Here is a 21,305-nt window from a genome sequence, read left to right as displayed (position 1 = left end):
GTGCCCATATTTTACTTCTTAAGATATGGGCACCATACAACTGCTGCATATTCCAGCTTTGGTCTAACAAAAGTTGTGAACAATTTCTTTAGTATTTCCCTATGCATGTATTTAAAAGCAATTCTGAAGTTAGAAAGTGTAGCATAGGCTCCTCGCACAATGTTCTTAACCCTCAAACCGCTAGGGGCCCAAATGGAATTCACACCCACAGGCGCAACAAACAAAAAAATTCCAAAAAATTCTTTCGTCTTATAGAAGTGTTCATTTTTGTTCCCTGATCACGGAAAAAATAACAAAAAAAATCGTAGGTGGCATATTTTAGCCGCAATAGGGTAGGGAAGTGTGGCAAAAAAGGGGCGTTGGCAGAGCCTTCGCCAGATGAGGTCTACTCCGCCCGAGCTGTCAGACGGCAGTTGCCACAAATATATTATTACCTAATTATTTTAATGTCTCTGATTTTTTCTTAGTTTTTTTGCAGTAATATTATTCCATACAGTGAATTGTGGTATATTTATATTATAAAATGTGTGAACCATCGCTGAACTCAAAATTATGGTGTGCATATTAGTGATTCAATTATTATGTTCATAAAACAATAAACAAATAGTTTTACTGTTGTTACACTATATACACAGGTTATATATAAGTATTTGCATGTTTTGTACACCATAACGAACTACTAAGTTGGTCTTGTGAGTCAAAAAGCAACGAGGAGTGACCACCAAACACCAGCGAGCCACTCACTGCCACTCCCTCCCTCAACACCACCTCACTCACCCTCATTCACCTCCTACAATACTCTTTCTGTATTTATTCACTATACACAGACGTTATATATACGTATTTACATGTTTTGTTCACCATAACTGTACATCTAAGCTTGTATGGTGAGTAAAGGCCACAAAGACGTAGCTACTCACACAGTCAGCTGATCGGCGGCCGCCCTCAAGGCCAGATGCACTAATATTTGTCCTTCAACAATACTGTTTGTGGTGTTATTACGCTATATACACATATTATATATAAGTATCTACCTGTTTTATTCACCATACCTGAACAAATAAGCTGGTATGGTGCCCAAAGACTATTGTGGTCACCAGTAAACAACATGATAAGTCGTGCAGACGACGCTCCTCCCTCACCAAAATGGCGGCTCCCAACCTACTCCTCTCGCTGTTATCACACTCTATACACACGTTATATATAAGTATCTACATTTGTGTTCACCATATCGAACCACTAAGCTGGTATGGTGAGTGCAGTCAATAAATGGTGGCCACACACAGTCAGAAGATGACGCCACAACCCTCCCTCCCACAACCTTACTCCTCCCTCCATGAAGCACAGCGCTAAATATCACCACAATCCTGCTATTATCAGAATCCTGGTCAGTTTTATCACAGTCAGGGGGCTTCAGTAATACTATCACTGCTAAATAATAGCAGTATCATATATATTATGGTATTTGTAGGCGATGCTGTGGTCACAAGCTGAACAGCGGTGCTGTGAGCTCGTGCTGCGTGCGCCAGCCTTGGTGGCTTGCTCAATACTGAGGCTGTAACACCCAAGAATGTTGGCCTGGATTTTTTTTCTAGGTGGCATCTGGCAACTATCGGTCGTGGCTGTACTATAGCTGCCCCTATCCCAGGCGGGGAGTTTAAATTATAGCGCTAGACACGAAATCATATATAAATGATGTGCGCGGTTTCGGTTTTGTCACTGATATCATTTATATATGATATGCGCGGTTTGAGGGTTAATGTGGTCCTCAGGTGACAGTTTTCTATCTAGAACCACCCCTAGATCCCCTTTTTTTGTCAGAATTCTTTTAAGATTTTTCACACAATATATAGGTTGTGTGAGGTCTATGTTCTCCTATTCCGCATTTCATAACATGGCATTTATTAACATTAAATTCCATTTGCCAAGTGGTGCTCCATATACTTATTTTGTCCAGGTCATCTTGAAGGGCATGACAATCATCTAAGTTTCTTATCCTTCCTATCAACTTAGCATCAACAGCAAACATGTTCATATAATTCTGTATACCAACTGGTAGATCATTTATGTAGACAATAAACGTCACTGGTGCAAGAACTGAACCCTGTGGTACTCCACTTGTGACATTTCTCCAGTCCGATACATTGCCTCTGATCACTGCCCTCATTTTTCTATCAGTCAGAAAATTTTTCATCCATGTTAGAAGCTTACCTGTCACCCCTCCAATATTTTCCAGTTTCCAGAACAACCTCTTACGTGGAACTCTGTCGAAAGCCTTTTTTAGGTCCAGATAGATGCAGTCAACCCAACCATCTCTTTCCTGTAGTATCTCTGTTGCTCGATCATAGAAACTGAGTAAATTCGATACACAGGATCTTCCAGATCGAAAACCATACTGTCTGTCTGATATTATATCATTTCTCTCCAGGTGTTTTACCCATTTAGTTTTAATTATTTTTTCCAATATTTTGACTATTACACTTGTCAGTGATACCGGTCTATAATTAAGTGGGTCTTCCCTGCTTCCACTTTTGTAGGTTGGAACTATGTTAGCCTTTTTGCACACATCAGCTACAACTCCTGTAAACAGGGATGCCTGAAAAATCAGTTGAAGTGGAATGCTGAGCTTGGGTGCACATTCTCTCAGAACCCATGGTGAAACTCCATCTGGACCAAGTGCTTTGTTCTTATTTAGCTCCTTGAGCATTTTTTCCACTTCGTCTCTAGACACCTCTATGTTGTTCTCTGGAATTCTTATTGTATCTGGTTCCCTAAAGATTTCATTTTGTACAAACACACTTTGGAACTTTTCGTTTAGTGTTTCACACATTTCCTTTTCATCTTCCGTGAATCTATTTCCCATTTTCAACCTCTGAATATTATCCTTTACCTGCAATTTGTTGTTTATGAATTTATAGAATAGACATGGTTCTGTTTTACATTTGTCTGCAATCCCTTTTTCAAAATTTCTTTCTGCCTCTCTCCTCACTGCTGTGTAGTTGTTTCTCGCATCTTTGTATCGCTGGTATGTTTGGGGGTTCGGCCTCTTCCTGTATTGATTCCATTTTTGTGTCTTTTGGTCTCTAGCCCTCTCACAATTTCTATTGAACCAATCCTGTTTCCTAGTTCTGCATCTCTGTTTTGGTATAAATTTTTTTGTGCCTTTATCATATATTTCACAAAACTTGACATACATCTCATTCACTTCCTTGCCTAGCATCAAGTCTGTCCAATTATACTCACTAAAAAAATTTCTAAGGTCACCATAATGTCCTCTCCTGAAGTCTGGTTTTTCAACTGCTTCAACCTCCTTATTTTCTTCCAGCTTATAACGCATTGCATACTTTATTCCCAAAAAGACATGGTCACTTTTACCCAAGGGAGGAAGGTACTGAATGTCAAATATCTCTTCCTCCTTCCTGGTAAATATCAAATCTAGCATGGAGGGAACGTCCCCTTCCCTCATCCTCGTAGCTTGTTTAACATGTTGATACAAGAATGTTTCCAGGATGAGGTCTACAAATTTACAGGTCCAAAAATCTTCTGTTTTAGCTTCATATGCTTCCCAGTCTATGGATTTCAAGTTGAAGTCACCGACTATCAACAGTCGTGATCTATCGTTATCCGCTCTCGCTATAATCTCTCTCATTATTGTTATAAGACCTTCACGTTTACTATCTAGCTCCTCCTTTGACCATGTGCTGCTTGGCGGTGGACTATATGCATTTATGATCATTAGTTTATCATCCTCATGGCAGATCTCTAGTGCTATTATGTCAACTTCTTGTGGATTGGCAGTCATTATTTCGTTCACCTTTAGGTGTTCTTTTACCAGCACAGCAACGCCACCGCCTTTCCTAATTTTTCTGTCCTGTCTCCAAATTGAGTAGCCCCTTGGGAATATGACCTCATTTAAAATTACATCTTCAAGATTAAAATTACATCTTGTGTTCACCATAGAGAACCACTGACCTGGTATGGTGAATGCAAACAATAACAGCTAGCCACACAGTCAGTAAACGATGCTGTCTCCCTCCATCTCTCAGCATCACTCCTCCCACAGCGCTAATTATTACAACAATCCTGCTATTATCACAACCCTGGTTATTTATATCACAGTCATGGGTGATCTGTAATATTGTCATCGCTAAATAATAACAATTATATATTTATTTTGACATTTTTCGGCGATGCTGTGGTCACAAGCTGAACAGCAATGCTGTTCGCTCATGCTGCGTGTGCCGGCCTTTGTTGCTCCAACAGTACTGTGCCTCTCACACCTGAGAATATTGCCCACGATTTTTTTTTTAAATGGCATCTGTTTACAAGAGCCCTGAGGAAGCTACTGTGAACCCCGTGTAGCCGCGGGCCATTTGAATCAGGCCTGGCACTCTATGGCGTATATATACGCCATGCCCACCATGGGACATTTTACTCAGGGCGCATATATACGCCATGCGCAGTTTAAGGGTTAATGTATCCTGCCTCTTTCGAATTCGGTTCTTCTCTTCCTTACTGGGTTTGTTACGAGGTTCCGAAATCATCCTGGTTAGCAGACTGTCCTATCTTTTTGTTGGGGATATCGGATATGTTCTGTCTGTCCCGCGCGCTTGAGTGGCGAGAGGACCTTACAGTTGTACAGGTTTACCTCTGAGGGCAAGTTTGAGTGCCTCAATGCGTTTTTATTCGCCCATGCTCTTCCTTGGTATGTCGGCCTTGTACAACTTCACGTGCAGGTTCCCTCTCTTTTGGCTGCCCTGGTTGCTGAGGACTTGCGTGCCCGTGGCCATTTGGCTTTGGTTGTGCATTTCTTTTCCCTTCTCAAGCTGTCTTGAGGAGGATATGGACGCACCTGCGGCCGGTCTGGTTTCGGCGGTATGGCATCGGCTGCGCTGTTGAAGCTGTTTGCGCAGATCCTGCAGGAGGCAAGGTCTCTGTTCTTTGCGTCTCGTCTTGCGTGCTGGCTCGAGTAGCTTTCCTGGCCATTTACATTCGAGGGGTGTCTAACGTCCTGGCAGACAGCCTGTCTCGGTTCATTTACCTGTCCATGGAATTGACTGTCAACGCCAAATCATTCAGTTGGCTCTGCCGGATGTACGGTCTCCTGGAGGTGGACCTCTTTGCATCGGCGTGGTCAGGGCATCTCCCATTGTATGTGCGCCCTTCCCCGACTGCAAGGTCGTCGGGATTGATGCTTTCAGGCAGGACTGGTCGAGGTGGGGTTACCTGTACCTCTTCCCCCCCCCCAACCCCCGGTTCCACTGTTGCTCCAGGTCCTTGCTCACTTGGAAACTTTCCAAGGGAGAGTAGCCTCTTGGCCCCTTGGTGGCTTGCCTAGCCTTGGTTTCAGGCACTGCTTGCTCGATGTCCGAATCCAGGGTTTTTTCCCGCAGATCTGCCTCTTTCAGCAGATCGGGTCAGGCCGCTACAAATTGTGTTCCATCTTCTTCTCAAGTCTTTGCGTCTGGTTTTTCTGACACGGGTCTATCACCAATTGTATGGTGCGTAGGTGTCTTTGTTGTTGGTGTCACACTTGTGTGTGTCTTCTCGGCGGCAGTATGAAGTTTCCTGGCAGTCCTTCCATTATTTCTTGTCCCTTCATATGTTTTCTTGAGTTTCCGATCGGGTTGCCTTGTCCTTCCTTTCGTGGTTGTTCCAGAACCGTCATCTTATGCTGAATACTGTCGCCTTGTATCGTATGGCACTGGTGAAGTCGCTTCAGCTTGCGTTCAGGGTGGATGTTAATTCTGCTCCGTTCTGCAAGCTTTCTCATGCGTTGTTTCACCACCGGCCTGCTCATGTGCCACCTGAGCCATACTGATCGTTGGACCGGGTGCTCTCTCTTCTCTCTCTTCCCCTCGGTTTGTTGTGTCCCCTTTGGTTTGGTATTGTTTTGTGAAAGCTCTTTTCTTGTTGGCACTGAACTATGGGGGATCGGGTTGGGGAGCTTCATGCTCTCCTCCAGCACAGGGGTTTCTGCTCTTTGGTCCAGGTGGTAAGTTTGTTCGTTTGCAGCTGTTTTCTTCTTTTCTGGAGAAGAATGAGACTGCCACTTTCCTTGGATCCTTGGGTTGTTGATGCTTGGTTGGTTTGCCCAGGGGTGTATCATGTGTTGTGTCCAGTTGCGGCTCTTTGCCGTTACCTGCATACCAAGGCCTTGGTGGGCAGGGATGTTCTTTGGGTTGATCCCGATTTCCCTTCTTCCCTGTTCCATGGCTTGGATCTCCTAGTTTGTTCACAGGATTAATCTTTCCAGCCAGCCTGTGGTAAATCCTCATACCCACAATGTTCGCAAGTTTGCTGCGTGGGCTGCCATCTTTGGTAACATTTTTTGGGCTGACATTCGGGCGTGGGGTTTTTGGAGTTGACCAATCCACACACTAGAAAATGAAGGGACGACGACGTTTTGGTCCGTCCTGACCATTCTCAAGTCGACTGTCTTTTTTTTTGGGGGGGGGAGATCGTTTTTGGAGATCAAACAGGGTTCTGACCGCTCGCTACCTTGTCAATGTTCTTGGCCCCAGTCGGGCACGTGTCGCATTGGTTCGGTGGTAGCAGCCAGTTGTCTCGACTTCAAGTTGAGGAGCGAGTGGCGACTTCCTCCTGGGTAAGTCCCCCTTATTTTTATCTTTGGTTTAGTAGCTCCGGGGAGCTGACGGGGCTCCCCCCTAGATAACCAGTGTTGAATGTAATGAAATACCATTTTCTGGGTGAGACCCGGAGGTGCCCTGGCGACCCTCCTTCCGTTTGGCGGTTTTTGTGTAATTTGACATCCAGCCTCAGAACTGGGGTGTGAATAGCCAGCGCGGTGGTCTGGGGCGCCCCCTTCCCCCTCCTGGGGTGGGGGGGAACTGCGCAGATAGCGGCGTGTTGACGGTGGTGACGTCATGCTCGTTTGCTCGTTTTCGTTTGAGGAGTTCTTGCCAACAGTTTGGCTTTCTGTAGCAATTTGTTAACCAGATAGTAGTTTGTTTTGGGGTGCCTACCTTTCAGGGTGCCTTACTCGGTCAATTGCAAACATAGAATGCTTCTAACCACACTGGGGTTTCTATAGGCCATTGCTCCTCTTGCCTCTCTGAGGGGGCCAGGTTCTGGTTTGTGGTTCTGGCATCTTGCTTTGACTGATGCCAGGGTCTTAATACATTCATATCAGCCCGGATAGCTCCGGGAAGCCTCCTGGTCTCGCCCAGAAAATGGCATTTTATTATATTCAGTGCTGGTTTTGCTTCTGTCTCCTAGTTTTGGCATATTTAATGCCTCTAATTCTCCTCGTAGTGCTTGTCTCTCAGTTCCGAGAGCTATTTAGTTGCATATCATTGCAACTTTAACAGTTTATGTGCTTCTTAAGATATGGGCACCATACAAGAGCTGCATACAGTGAAACCTCTATTAACGAGTTTAATCCGTTCTGGCACCGAGCTCGTTACCTGGAAAATTCGTCTTAACAAATTTCCCCATTTAAAATAAAGGAAATAAATTTAATCCGTTCCACTCCCAAAAACATCCATACTTGTATGACTTTTTTTTATGTAAATATAATACTGCACATGTAAATATAAATGTTTTGTTGTAGTGTTTTAATATTTACTTTACCTTATGAAGAGTCGTTGCTGGCTTGAGGGAGACGATGGGGAGGTGGGAAGGAGGAGAGGGGTTATGGTGTGGAAGGAGAATCCACCTCTGAGTCAGGCTGACTCTCTTCTTGGGAATTTCACCCAGATTTCATTTCAAATGTCACACAGGATGCGTTAGACCAGCACCAAATAAAAAACTACGTTGATTACACTCGTTGTGTCAACAATATAATAGTCTTACCACGAAGATACAATACAATGCCGTTTTCTCAAATAGGCAATGTGGTTATTAAAGAAAACGGAAATTTCATGGCAAACATGTATACAATCTCCAAGTCGATCGAATAAGAATTGGATTTTATAGAAATATTTGCTCAAATGATGCTTGAGCGCGGTGTTTGGGTGCATTCAAGAGAAAAAAGTGTGTCACGTTCAAGCGACATATACCTGCGAAAGTGATAACACTTTCATAAAGTGTTATCACAAAGTGATAAATTAATTAAACATTTTCACACACCGGGTTGTCACTGCTTTATCAGGGCAGCTTTTCCAAGAATGCATTCACCTTTTCAAACATTCCAAACACTTCCCTGATCTCAGTGGAAGAGGCAGCATCCTCCCTTACCTCCTCATTCCCTTACTAATGGTGTAAATTGTTGATGAGGACCTGCCATTCTCCTTTGTGAGATCAATCACACAGACACCACACTCATGCTTTGCTATAATTTCCTTCTTTAAATCCACAGTAATTGTGTCTTTCTTCCTCTTTACAAAACTATCTTTAGCAAGTAGCTTCTTTGGAGACATCGTGTGTTACAAATTGTAGTCGAAAAACCACTAAAAACCCAAAGAAAAGCTCAAATAAATCCAGAGGGATGCTTGTCGTGTGCGATACAACAACAACACTGGCGTCGGAGGCGTCTGAGAATTTGCGAGAACTCGCGAGATGCTAGGAAGCACCATGTGGTTTTGCTCGTTAATAGAGGAGAGCTCGTCAATAGAGACAAATTTGCTGCGAGTGGCTTGCTCGTTACTAGAAAAACTCGTTAATAGAGCCACTCGTTAATCGAGGTTCCACTGTATTCTAGCTTTTGTCGTGAACAATTTCGTTATTATTTCACCATCCATGTATTTAAAAAAAATTCTGAAATTGGAAAACATAGCATAAGCTCCTCGTACAATGTTTTTTATGTGGTCCTCAGGTGATAGGATGGTATTAATGGTAAATTTTTACAACTGAATAAAAAATTGGTTATCCCAAATTGTCAGTTCAGTAACACCTCTTTATTAGCAAGGGGATATATATGATATCTTTTCACCTTTGTGCAAATTATTAAAGCATAAATTATTAATTATGTTTTTTTTATTTCAGGGCTAGTCATCAAAATTAGGATATGTCTGGTTACCTAGATGGACACTCTGAAAATTCATCATGTGATTACTTAAATGAAAACAGTAGCAGCTTCTTTGATCAGCTATCTTCAGTACCTCAAGATGTTAACCCAGAGCTTGCCAGCCAGCAATCAGGCATGGCAGTGCCAATGAACACTGCAGCCAGTCCTCATACTTCATCTACAACACCTGCCAGTCTTACATTAGGTCATTTCTCTCCATTTCCTTCACAAACCATTCCTCTAGTCAGTCAACAAGCTATTATATCGACGCCAGAAATTGATGCTACCAGTCAACAACTAACTCTGGTACAACCCATTAATCCAACATACCAGCAAGGAACCCCAAATTATTCTTTAGCCTCCCAGCCAGAGAGGCCTGTTACACCTCAGAGTTATCCTACCTCTCAACAGATAAGCCATTTGACACCTCAGAGTACACCAGCTACACCTTATAACATTCCATTAACACCACATTACAACCCATCTGTGCAAGAATCATCCTTTGCAACACAAGGTCAAACTCCAGAGCCACAAAAAAATATTTCAAAAGACCAATTTGCAGTGCCAGCTCGGTTAACCCCAGTTCAATCTGCAATGATGATGAGCATGACGACCTCAATGCTGGTTACCAATACTTCTCCCAATGCCAGCATGGATGTAGAAGCAACAATTGTAAAGTTTCAGCAAGCTAGCCTTGACAATGATGCAGATATTAGCAATATATCACATACTAATTTAACAAATTCAAGTAATGTTTCTTTGAGTAGCATATCAGTTTCAAACCCAACATCAGCAAACCTTTCTGCATCAACAGCACCAAGCCAGCAGAAAAATCTTGTTTCTAACCCGAAGCCTCCTACAAACATAAACCCATCACAAGAATCTTCATCTGACAAGTCTAAACAAAATGAATCCAAGCTATTTAAATACTTCAATGCTACTAAAACTACGAACCCATTTGAAAGTATTGGAAGTCAATCTTCAGGAAATAACAGTGATTCAGCAATGATAAACCCTGTTTATATGTCGCCAACAGATAACTTCAACATTAGCAATGCCATTCCATCTCCTGATTCCTTTTTGACTCCAGCAACAGAACAAGATGTCTTCACTGCTAGTCTTCTCTCAAGTGATGCTGATAGAAGACATGATGCATGGATCCCTTCTGAAACTACTAGACAAGCCTTGGTAGCAATGTCAACGAGTCCCCCTGGCACATACTTTCCAGAAAAAGAACTACTGACTATGCCAGGAATTGCAGTAAAAGAAGATTTTGTAAGTATAATATTTAAGTACAAAATGCCAATTTTTAATATTGTAACTACTGCATAGCTTAGCATAACTCAGAATTCATTCTCATTAGTTCTTTAACCTTTGGGGGTGCACTCCTATCAAATAATTAATACAGTAATAATAAGAAAAATAATTCTTATTTACAAGAAGGTACAATGGGTTTGTGATATTACATAAGATTGGTATTTTTATATTATTATTCATGCAAAGCCACTAACAAGCATAGCATTTTAGGCATGTCCTCAACCACTGTGATGCGCAGAGTTTATTGTGACATTCCCCTGTATGCAAGTGACATTCCAATCAAGTGTTCTCAAAAAAAATTTTATTCTTTGTAAAATGATAAATTCCCTTCCCTGAACACGTACATATAAAAAAAAAAATCTACTTACTTCGGCTGTGGGGATATGGAGAAAGAGGCGTCACGTGCTGGTTGCCGTGCGTGAAGCTCTGAGAGGCGGTCGTGCGGGCCATTCAATACTGCGAGTTGCCACAAATATATTTTCAATTATTTGTTCTATGTATTTCCAATGCAGTTTTATTTATTTTTTTTTTTTTATCATATATGATGCATATTTGTGTTTTACAATATGTATACAGTAGAACATTCATAATGTTCCATGGAACTGTGATACATGTGTTAGTAATGTGTCCACAATAGATGTTTATTGTCACAATATTATTTGTTAACCCTTTAAGTGCGCAACACATCATATGATGTGTTCAAGGACTTGCAGTAACTTGCGCTCCACATCATATGATGTATTGGAGTACTACGCAAGATTTAAACGGCCCGCGGATACACAGGGTTTACCACACCTGGGAAGACGGGACACCACGAGCGTAGCTCTCATCCTGTAACTACACTTAGGTAATTACTTAGGTAATTACACCTTCATCAGGGCTCTTGTAAACAGATGCCATTTTTTTTTAAATTGTGGGTCAAATTCCTGGGTGTGAGGGGCTTCAGTATTGAGTGAGCTACCAAGCCTGACACATGTAGCATGAGCTCACAGCACTGCTGTTCAGCTTGTGACCACAGCATCGCCTAAAAATGTCATAATATACTTGTTCATGCTGTTATTTAGCGATGATATTATTACAGAAGACCCCTGACTGTGATAAAAATGATCAGGATTCTGATAATAGCGGGATTGTGATAGCGCTGTAGTGGGAGGAGTAATCTTGGTGGGGAGGCAGGTAGCATTGTCTGCTGACTCTGTGTGACCACCTTTTACTGTCTGGACTCACTATACCAGCTTAGTTGTTCGCTATGGTAAACAAAACATGCAGATACTTATATATAACGTCTGTATATAAGAGCAAAAACAGTATGGTGGGAGGAGAATGGTGGAGAATCAGGTGAGGTGAGGGAGGGAGGAAGTGGGCTGCCACTGCCACTCACCATACAAACTTAGTGGTTCGTTATGGTGAACACGAATGTGGATACTTACATATAACGTCTGTATATAGTGAATAAAAGCAAAACCAGTATGGTGTGAGGAGAATGTGGGCGAGTGAGGTGTTGAGGGAGTGAGTGGCATCGAGTGGCTGGCTGGTGTGTGTTGCGGTCACTCCTCATTGCTTTTTGACTCATAATAGCAACTTAGTGGTTCGTTATGGTGAACAAAACTTGCAGATACTTATATATATAACATGTGTATATAGTGTAATAACTGACAAAGTATATGTTCACTGCTTGATGAACATAATAATTGAATCAACAATATGCACACCATATTTTTGAGTACAGCGATGATTCACTCATTTTATTAAATAAATATATCACACTACACACTATTGAATAATATTACAGCAAAAAAACTATGAAAAATCAATCAGAGACATTGAAATATTTAGGTAATTATCTCTTTGTGGCCACTCCTGCCTGACAGCTGGCTAGCAACAGACCGTCTGGGACGCACTCTGAGTCAGCGCCCGTTTTTTGCCAAACTTCCTCACCCTATAGCGGGCAATATATGCCACTTAGGATTTTTTTATTATTTTCCCATGATCAGATAACACAAATTAACAGGTTTAGAAGAAAAAATAATAATGTTTTTTTTTTTGGTATGCACCTGTGGGTGACAAATGCTAAATAGCCCGGAGCCACACGAGGGTTAACAATTCACTAAAATTACAATATGTACAGTTTCACACACTATTTACACAGTAACACACTGTATTACACACTTAGTACTTTGGAAGTGAGTGGTAATCAATGAAGCAGTCCATGGTACACAGCGCAACTTCTTGTTCTTGTTGCACCAGGTACAGGTAGATTTTCACTTTGTTTCTTTGTTTTGTGTACTTGCAAATAATGCACTCATGTACACCCTTCGCGTTAGTACTTGTAGGTGGTATGTAGCCAAACTTGTAAAGCATAAGGTAGTCTTGAATAGATTATAGGAAAAGATAAATTTGTAAGGTAGTCTTGAAAAGATTGCTTTGTAAGGTCCCTCATTGGAAGAGATTCAGTCATTCTGGAAGCGATTCAGCCAATCAGGAAGAGATTCAGCCATTCTCGAAGAGATTCAGCTATTCTTGAAAATATCTATGGAAAACACCACCATGGAAGCCACTCACACTCACATCTATGCTACTTGTATCAGATGCATCATCACTAAACCCAGAAAATGATTCATCTATGTATCATCTATAAAAATTGGAAGATGGCAAGGGTGGCGCTCAGAGCTACAACTGGATGCCCTCGCTGTATCATCTTCATCGGTGCTGTATCACTTGCATCCGACCTTTGTGTTAGGTCCTTATTGTGCCTAGCTTCATCAACATCATGACCCTTATGTTCTTCAAACTATAAGGCCTGAATTTCACCGACAGAGAGTGATATTTCAACATTGCATCGGACAGATTTTTGGGAGCCAGAGGCGCGTGCGCCACCCATGGTTGCTCACTCAGTACTAACCCTGCCAGCAGCCCTACAACATTCCGGGAATTTTTTCCAAGATGGCTGCCTCACTGGAGGTCCCAAGAGTCCATTTTGTACACAACCTACCGTGCACGCGTTTTGAATGGGTACGAAATATTCAAAAGGTGTTTTCTTGGTTGGCACAGTTTCCCACTAAGTTTTCTTGGTTAGCGCAGCACAGTTACCTGTTGATTGACGGTTGAGAGGTGGGACCAAAGAGCCAGAGCTCAACCCCCCCAAACACAACTAGGTGAGTACAGTGGTTAATCTAACATATCAGGTAAGATGAAAGGGTACATTGTAGCAAAATTTTATATCAACATATAACTACAATATAAATTGACAGAGGTAATTATACTGATGAAAATATATTTCTTGAATATTAATATTGGGGAAGTAGGTAGTACAAGATACAGTGTGAGTTTTAAGCACAAGGTAGGTAACTATGAGGATGAAGTTAGGTACTTTCTGGTTTTACTTTTTAATAAGGCATAGGTTGGACAATTTTTAATTCATGAGGGAGCGAGTTCCATAGACTGGGTCCTTTTATTTGCATGGAGTGTTTGCACATATTTAGTTTGACTCTGGGGATATCAAAGAGATGTTGATTCCTGGTGTGGTGCTCACCAGAACACCAGATTTTGACTTTTCCTGTTTAGGAAAAGAAACACTTTTTCTATCAAAGAAAAGTTTCAGATCAAGATTAGCATTTAGGAACTAGGTTTTGTTCATATACACAAATGTACATGTTTTGAACATGTACACAAATCTGAATGAAGAAATGTGAGAAATGGGGTGCCATAAGGGTTCATTTTGGGACCTACCATTTTTGTCATATACATCAATGACATACATGAGAATATTACAAACTACATCATCAAATTTGCAGGCAACACAAAGATTTATGGTAAAGTGAAAAATGATAATGATATTGAAGCCTTTCAAAGAGATCTACATGAACTCCACAACTGGTTAGAAGACTGGGAAATGCTTTTTAATATCGACAAGTGAAAGACCATGCATGGGTTGCATAACAACCCATGCCATGACTTTGAAATTAATAGTACTGTATTATTTTACAGCAGATCAATGAAGAAAAGTAGGTACAATTCCTCTACTCATTAATAGTTTCATAACAGATAGGAGCAGCAGTCAGAAAAGCTAACCAAGCTCTTGGGATAATGAAGCGTACTTATGACTGTAAGGAAAAGAAGGTAATGGTTCAGCTGTATAAATCTCTGGTGTGCCCCCATTTGAATTATTGTATCCAAGCATGGAGACCTCATTTTCAGAAGGACAGAGTTGCTTTGGAAAAGGTGCAACACTGGACAACAAAAGTCATTCAGGGCCAATTCATCTCTTGCATCAGGAACGTTTGAAGACCACTGGGTTAATAACACTGCAAACCAGGCATGACAGGACAGATTTCATTGAAACTTGTAAAATACTGAACAAGTTATAGGATGTTGATCCAGATATTTTCTTCAGAAGGTCAGATGTAACACAAACAAGAAGCAAAGGTTTCAAGCTCAACAAGCCACAATGTAAGACTAAGAACAGGAGATGCTTTTTCACCCACAGGGCTATTAACCCTTGTATGGTGCCTGGCTATTTAAGCATGTGTCACTCACAGGCGCATATAAAAAATATATATATTTTTTCTTCTAAACCTGTTAATTTATGTTCACTGATCATGGGAAAAATAATAAAAAAAATCGTAAGTGGCATATATTGCCCGCTATAGGGTGGGAAAGTCTGACAAAAAACAGGCGCTGACTCAGCGTGCGTCCCAGACGGTCTGTTGCTCGCCAGATGTCAGGCCGCAGTTGCCACAAAGAGATAATTACCTAATTATTTCAATGTCTCAGATTGATTTTTCATAGTTTTTTTACTATAATATTATTCAATAGTGTGTAGTGTGATATATTTATATAATAAAATGAGCGAATCATCGCTGTACTCAAAAATATGGTGTGCATGTTGTTGATTCAATTATGTTTCAAACAGTGAACAAATACTTTGTCGGTTATTACACTATATACACAGGTTATATATAAGTATCTGCATGTTTTGTTCACCAAAACGAACCACTAAGTTGCTATTATGAGTCAAAAAGTAACGAGGAGTGACCGCCACACACCAGCCAGCCACTCACTCCCTCAACACCTCACTTGCCCACATTTTCCTCCCACCGTAATGATTTTGCTTTTATTCACTATATACAGACGTTATATATAAGTATCTACATTCGTGTTCACCATAATGAACCACTAAGTTGGCATGCTGAGTGACAGTGCCAGTGGCAGCCCGCCACTGGCTGCTACTTCCTCCCTCCCTCAAGTCACCTGAATCATCCACATTCTCCTTCCACAATACAGTTTTTGATTTTATTCACTATATACAGACGCTATATATAAGTACAGTGGTACCTCGCATAACGAATTTAATCCGTTCCATGTTCGTCATGTGAAACGGACGTCATACAAAACGAGTGTCCCCCCCCATGTAACCAGTGTGATGCACTGTGTTTATTGTGAAATTCCCCCAGAGTGCATGACATCAAATGTTCCCCAAAATATAATTTTTCTTTGCAAAATGATAAATTACCGTCCCTGAACATGTCTATGTAAAAATAATTACCAAATTCCACTTACTTTGGCTGTGAGGGCGTGGACAAGGTTCACTGTGACGTCATCAGGGGCTGGTCGCCCGTGTGTGAAGCTCCCAGACACGGTCGCGCAGGCCATTCAAGCACCGCGTGTTGCCACAAATATATTTTCAAATATTTTTTCTATGCATTTCCAATGCGGTTTTATTTGTTTCTTTTATCGTATATGATGCATATATGTGACCTTTACAATATGTATACAGTAGAATGTTCATAATTTTTCCATGGAACTGTGATACATGTGTCAGTAATGTGCCCACAATAAATGTTTGTCACAATATTACATGGTAAAAATTCACTAAAATTACAATATGTACATTTTCACATACTATTTACACAGTAACACACTGTATTACACACACTACTTTGGAGGTGCCTAATAGTCAACGAAGTAGTCTATGGTACACAGCGCGACTTTGCTCTCCTTGCACCAGCTACAGATAGATTTTCATTTCCTGTTTCATCGTTCTGTGTGCTTGCAAATAACGCACTCGTGTTTACCCTTGGCTTTAGTACTTGTAGGTGGTATGTAGCCAAGCTTGTAAAACATAAGGTAGTATTGAAACGATTATAGGAAAAGCTCAATTTGTAAGGTAGTCTTGAAAAGATCGCTTTGTAAGGTCCCACACAGGAAGAGATTCAGCTAGCCTCAAAGAGTGTCCATCAGTCAGGAAGAGATTCAGCTAGCCTCAAAGAGTGTCCATCAGTCAGGAAGAGATTCAGGTATTCTTGAAAATATCAATGAACAACACCACCATGGAAGCCACTAACACTTCATCTATGCTACTTGTATCAGATGCATCATCACTGAACGCAGAAAACGATTCATCTATGTATCATCTATATAAATTCGAGATGGCAAGGGTGGGGCTCAGTGCTACACCTGGATACGCTCGCTGTATCATCCTCATAGGTGCTGTATCACTGGCATCCGACCGTTGTGTTAAGCCCTTATTGCGCCTAGCTTCACCAATGTTATGACCCCTATGTTCTTCAAACAATAGGGTCTGAATTGCACCGATTGAGCGCAGTCTTTCAACACCGTGTGGGACAGGTGTTTGAGAGCCAGAGGCGCGTGTGCCACAAATGGTTGCTCACGCAGTACTAAACCAGCCAGCAGCCCTTGTCTTTCATATTCGTTATAGCAAAAGGTTCGTTCAGTGTTTGTTGGGTAGGCTGCTCCATTATGACAATCTTTGTTTGTTTCAAATGTGTTCCATTTGTTTTGTATTTGTCACTTACGTCTCAATAATGGAGCAGCCTACCCGACAAACATTGAACGAACCTTTATGGCATTTGTCCATTTTTCAAATTGTTTCAACAGTTCTTTTATTTTTCGTTTTTTTTTTTTATTTAAGAAACATGGAGCAGCCGACCTGTAGACCACCGAACGAACCTTTTTGACATTTGTACTGGTTTTCAAAATTCTTCATTTTTTTTATTATTTACGTTTTTTGTATGTAAGAAACCTGGAGCAGCCTACCTGCCGACCACCGAACGAACCTTTTGCTATAAGACAAATAAAAAATAAATATTGAACACATTTGAAGAAAGGAAAATGTCATAATGGTTTATTCAGTGTATGTAAGGTAGGCTTCTCCATTATTGAGACGTAAATGACAAATACAAAACAAATGGAACACATTTGAAACAAAGAAAGATTGTTATAATGGAGCAGCCTACTACCTGCCGAACACCGAACGAACCTTTTTGACATTTGTTGTATATCAGACATTTCATTTCTTTTTTCCTACAAAAACGTCAATGCTTTTCAACATTTCAGGAGTCACCCTTTTATATCCCAGCATCATTAAACAAGAACAACATAATTTATGTGCATCGTCAGAGGCGTCTAAGAATGTGCAAGAAGCAGCGCGACCCCATCGTGTGGTGTTGACGTTACTCAAACCAGCGTTCGTCATACGAGACGATTTGACGCCGATCGGGCCGTTCGTTACCCAAAATGTTTGTCTTTTGGGGCGATCGTTATGCGAGGTACCACTGTATTTACATTCGTGTTCACCATAACGAACCACTAAGTTGGTATGCTGACTGGCAGTGGCAGCTCGCCACTGGCTGCCACTCCCTCCCTCACCTCACCTGACTTGCCACCATTCTCCTTCCACCATACTGTTTTTGCTTTTATATACAGACATATATGCAGACATAATATATAACTATTTATATGTTTTGTTCACCATAACTGTACATCTAAGCTTGTATGGTGAGTAAAGGCACAAAGATGTAGTTATTCACACAGCTGGTGGCAGCCACCCTCAAAACTAGACGCACTAATATTTCTCCTCCAACAATACTGTTTGTGGTGTTATTACGCTATATACACACATTATATATAAGTATCTACCTGTTTTATTCACCATACTTGTACAAGTAAACTGGTATGGTGCCAAAAGACCATAGTAGTCACCAGTAAACAACATGATAAGACGTGCAGGTGACGCCACCTTCCTCACCAAAATGGCGGCTCCCAACCTACTCCTATTGCTGTTTATACCCTCTATACACACATTATATATATAAGTATGTACATTTGTGTTCACCATAGGGAACCACTAAGCTGGTATGGTGAGTGCAGTCAATAAAAGGTAGCCACACACAGTCAGAAGACAATGCCACCACCCTCCCTCCCACAGCATTACTCCTCCCTCCATGGAGCACAGTGCTAAATATCACCACAATCCTGCTATTATCAGAACCCTGGTCAGTTTTATCACAGTCAGGGGTCTTCTGTAATAATATCATCGCTACATAATAGCATGAACAAGTATGTTATGGCATTTTTAGGCAATGCTGTGGTCACAAGCTGAACAGCAGTGCTATGAGCTCATGCTGCGTGCGTCAGGCTTGGTAGCTCACTCAATACTGAGGTCCCTAACACCCGGGTATTTAGCCACGATTTTTTTTTAAAATGGCATCTGTTTACAAGAGCCTTGATGAACGTGTAGTGAACCCCGTGTATCCGCGGGCCGTTTAAATCTTGCGTAGTACTCCAAAATATCATATGATGCGATGCGCAATTTACTGCAAGTCGGTCAGAGCATCATATGATGCAATGCGCAACTTAAGGGTTAACCCATGGAACTGCCTACCTGCCAAAGTCTTAACTGCCAAAACTGTGCTGAGTTTCAAAATAAACCTAGAAAAGATCAAGGCAAATGGGGGGGATCTTCGACAAGCCGCCAGCTTCCTTTCTTCGTTGAGGCCACTTGGGTTAGTGGCCTTCAGATAAATCAGGTAAATGTAAATAGCCTTTGTCTAAATGATACCAACGTAACTTGAAAAACACGAAAATAAAAAATAATTATAAAATTGAATATTGAAAACTTCAGATTTTGAAATCAGCTGCAAAAATATAAAATATCAATTGTTCATTTGGTGTTATTATGCTCTCAGAATAGCATATGATCTTCATTTTCATATATTTAGAATATAGGTTTTCAGTATAGTTTACTGTAAAAAAAATTGTCAATATGGCATTTGAAATACAGTACCTGTATGCACAAATTTAGACAACAAAAAATTTATAATTCCAAATGTTTAGGATTTATGAAAAATCAATTCTATAGGGATTGTAGAACAGATTGCTGTGCACACTGTATGTAAAAATGGTGAGAATCGGTCAGAAACTAGATTTTGGGATACTGAAGTAAGTTGAATTTCTAATTATAGATATAACAGTGCATCCTCATTCTAACAATCCCCACTCTATCGAATTCCTGGATGATCTGAACAAATTGAATTCGGTACTAAATGTTCAGTGAAACATGCAAATGTTCGATTAAGTGAGGATTGTTTGTCCAAGCAATCACCAAGACCGAGCTGACTTAGTTGATGACAGACACTGTCATCAACTATGATTCACCAAGGTGTAAACAATTGTATAGTATTATATTTTGCTTACCCACTGTTTCCGGTGAGAAATGGTTGAAGCATGATAAAATGGTGTCGGGAGGCAGGTTGCGTCACTGGTGAGGGTTGGAGTCGGGGGGGCAAGTGGTGTCAGTAGTTGGAGTTTAGTGTTAGGCGACAGATGGTGGAAGTTATTCTCATTTGAGGATTGTCAGGGGAAGCAGGTGGTGTCAGTGGTAGAAGTTGTTGTCAGGGGAGGCAGGTGGTGTCACTAGTGGAAGGTTTTGTCAGTGGAGGCAGGTGGTGTCAGTGGTGGTGGAAGGTGTTGAAGAGGGAAGGCAGGTGGCATCAGTGGTGGAAGGTGTTGTCAGGGGAGGCAGGTGGTGTAATTACCTAAGTGTAATTACCTAAGTGTAGTTACAGGATGAGAGCTACGCTCGTGGTGTCCCGTCTACCCAGCACTCTTTGTCATATAACACTTTAAAATTACTGACGGTTTTGGCCTCCACCACCTTCTCACCTAACTTGTTCCAACCGTCTACCACTCTATTTACAAAAGTAAATTTTCTTATATTTCTCCGGCAGCTTTGTTTCGTTAGTTTAAATCTATGACCTCTTGTTCTTGATGTTCCGGGTCTCGGGAATTCTTCCCTATCAATTTTATCGATTCCTGTTACTATTTTGAACGTAGTGATCATATCGCCTCTTGCTTCTATCTTCTAGGTTTTGCATGTTTAATGCCTCTAACCTCGCCTCGAAGCTCTTGCCCTTCAGTTCTGGGAGCCACTTAGTGGCATGTCGTTGCACCTTTTCCAGTTTATTGATGTGCTTCTTAAGATATGGGCACCATACAACCGCTGCATATTCCAGCTTTGGTCTAACAAAAGTCATGAACAATTTCTTTAGTATTTGTCCATCCATGTATTTAAAAGAAATTCTGAAGTTAGAAAGTGCAGCCATAGGCTCCTCGCACAATGTTCTTAATGTGGTCCTCAGCTGATAGTTTATTAACATTAAATTCCATTTGCCAAGTGGAGGTCCATATACTTATTTTGTCCAGGTCATTTTGAAGGGCATGACAATCATCTAAGTTTCTTATCCTTCCTATTATCTTAGCATCATCAGCAAACATGTTGATATAATTCTGTATAGCAACTGGTAGATCATTAATGTAGACAATAAACATCACTGGTGCAAGAACTGAACCCTGTGGTACTCCACTTGTGACATTTCTCCATGCCGATACATTGCCTATGTATCTATTTCCTGAAACTATTTAGGGAGCCGGTCGGCCAAGCGGACAGCACGCTGGACTTGTGATCCTGTGGTCCCGGGTTCAATCCTGGGCACTGGAGAGAAACAATGGGCAGAGTTTCTTTCACCCTATGCCCCTGTTACCTAGCAGTAAAATAGGTACCTGGGTGTTAGTCAGCTGTCACGGGCTGCTTCCTGGGGGTGGAGGCCTGGTTGAGGACCGGACCGCGATGACACTAAAGCCCCGAAATCATCTCAAGATAACCTCAAGCCTCTGATTACTGCCTTCATTTTTCTATCAGTCAGGAAAATTTTTCATCCAT

At 41.3% G+C, this 21,305-nt stretch overlaps 1 protein-coding gene across 4 annotated transcripts in view; it reads left to right on the top strand.

Annotated features, from left to right (window-relative positions):
* Positions 1-21,305, top strand: part of LOC123757619 (protein CASP) — a 285,090-nt gene that overhangs the window by 58,036 nt on the left and 205,749 nt on the right. For all 4 annotated transcript variants that reach the window (XM_069326988.1, XM_045741432.2, XM_069326987.1 and 1 more), the window contains exon 2: positions 8,947-10,243. In XM_069326988.1, coding sequence (XP_069183089.1) covers positions 8,969-10,243 — 1,275 coding nt within the window. In that variant the 5' untranslated portion in view covers positions 8,947-8,968. The remainder of the gene's footprint in view (positions 1-8,946; positions 10,244-21,305) is intronic.

The sequence above is a fragment of the Procambarus clarkii genome, chromosome 19, assembly GCF_040958095.1.
Source record: "Procambarus clarkii isolate CNS0578487 chromosome 19, FALCON_Pclarkii_2.0, whole genome shotgun sequence".
NCBI lineage: Eukaryota > Metazoa > Arthropoda > Malacostraca > Decapoda > Cambaridae > Procambarus > Procambarus clarkii.
This window is presented reverse-complemented; position numbering and strand designations above follow the sequence as displayed.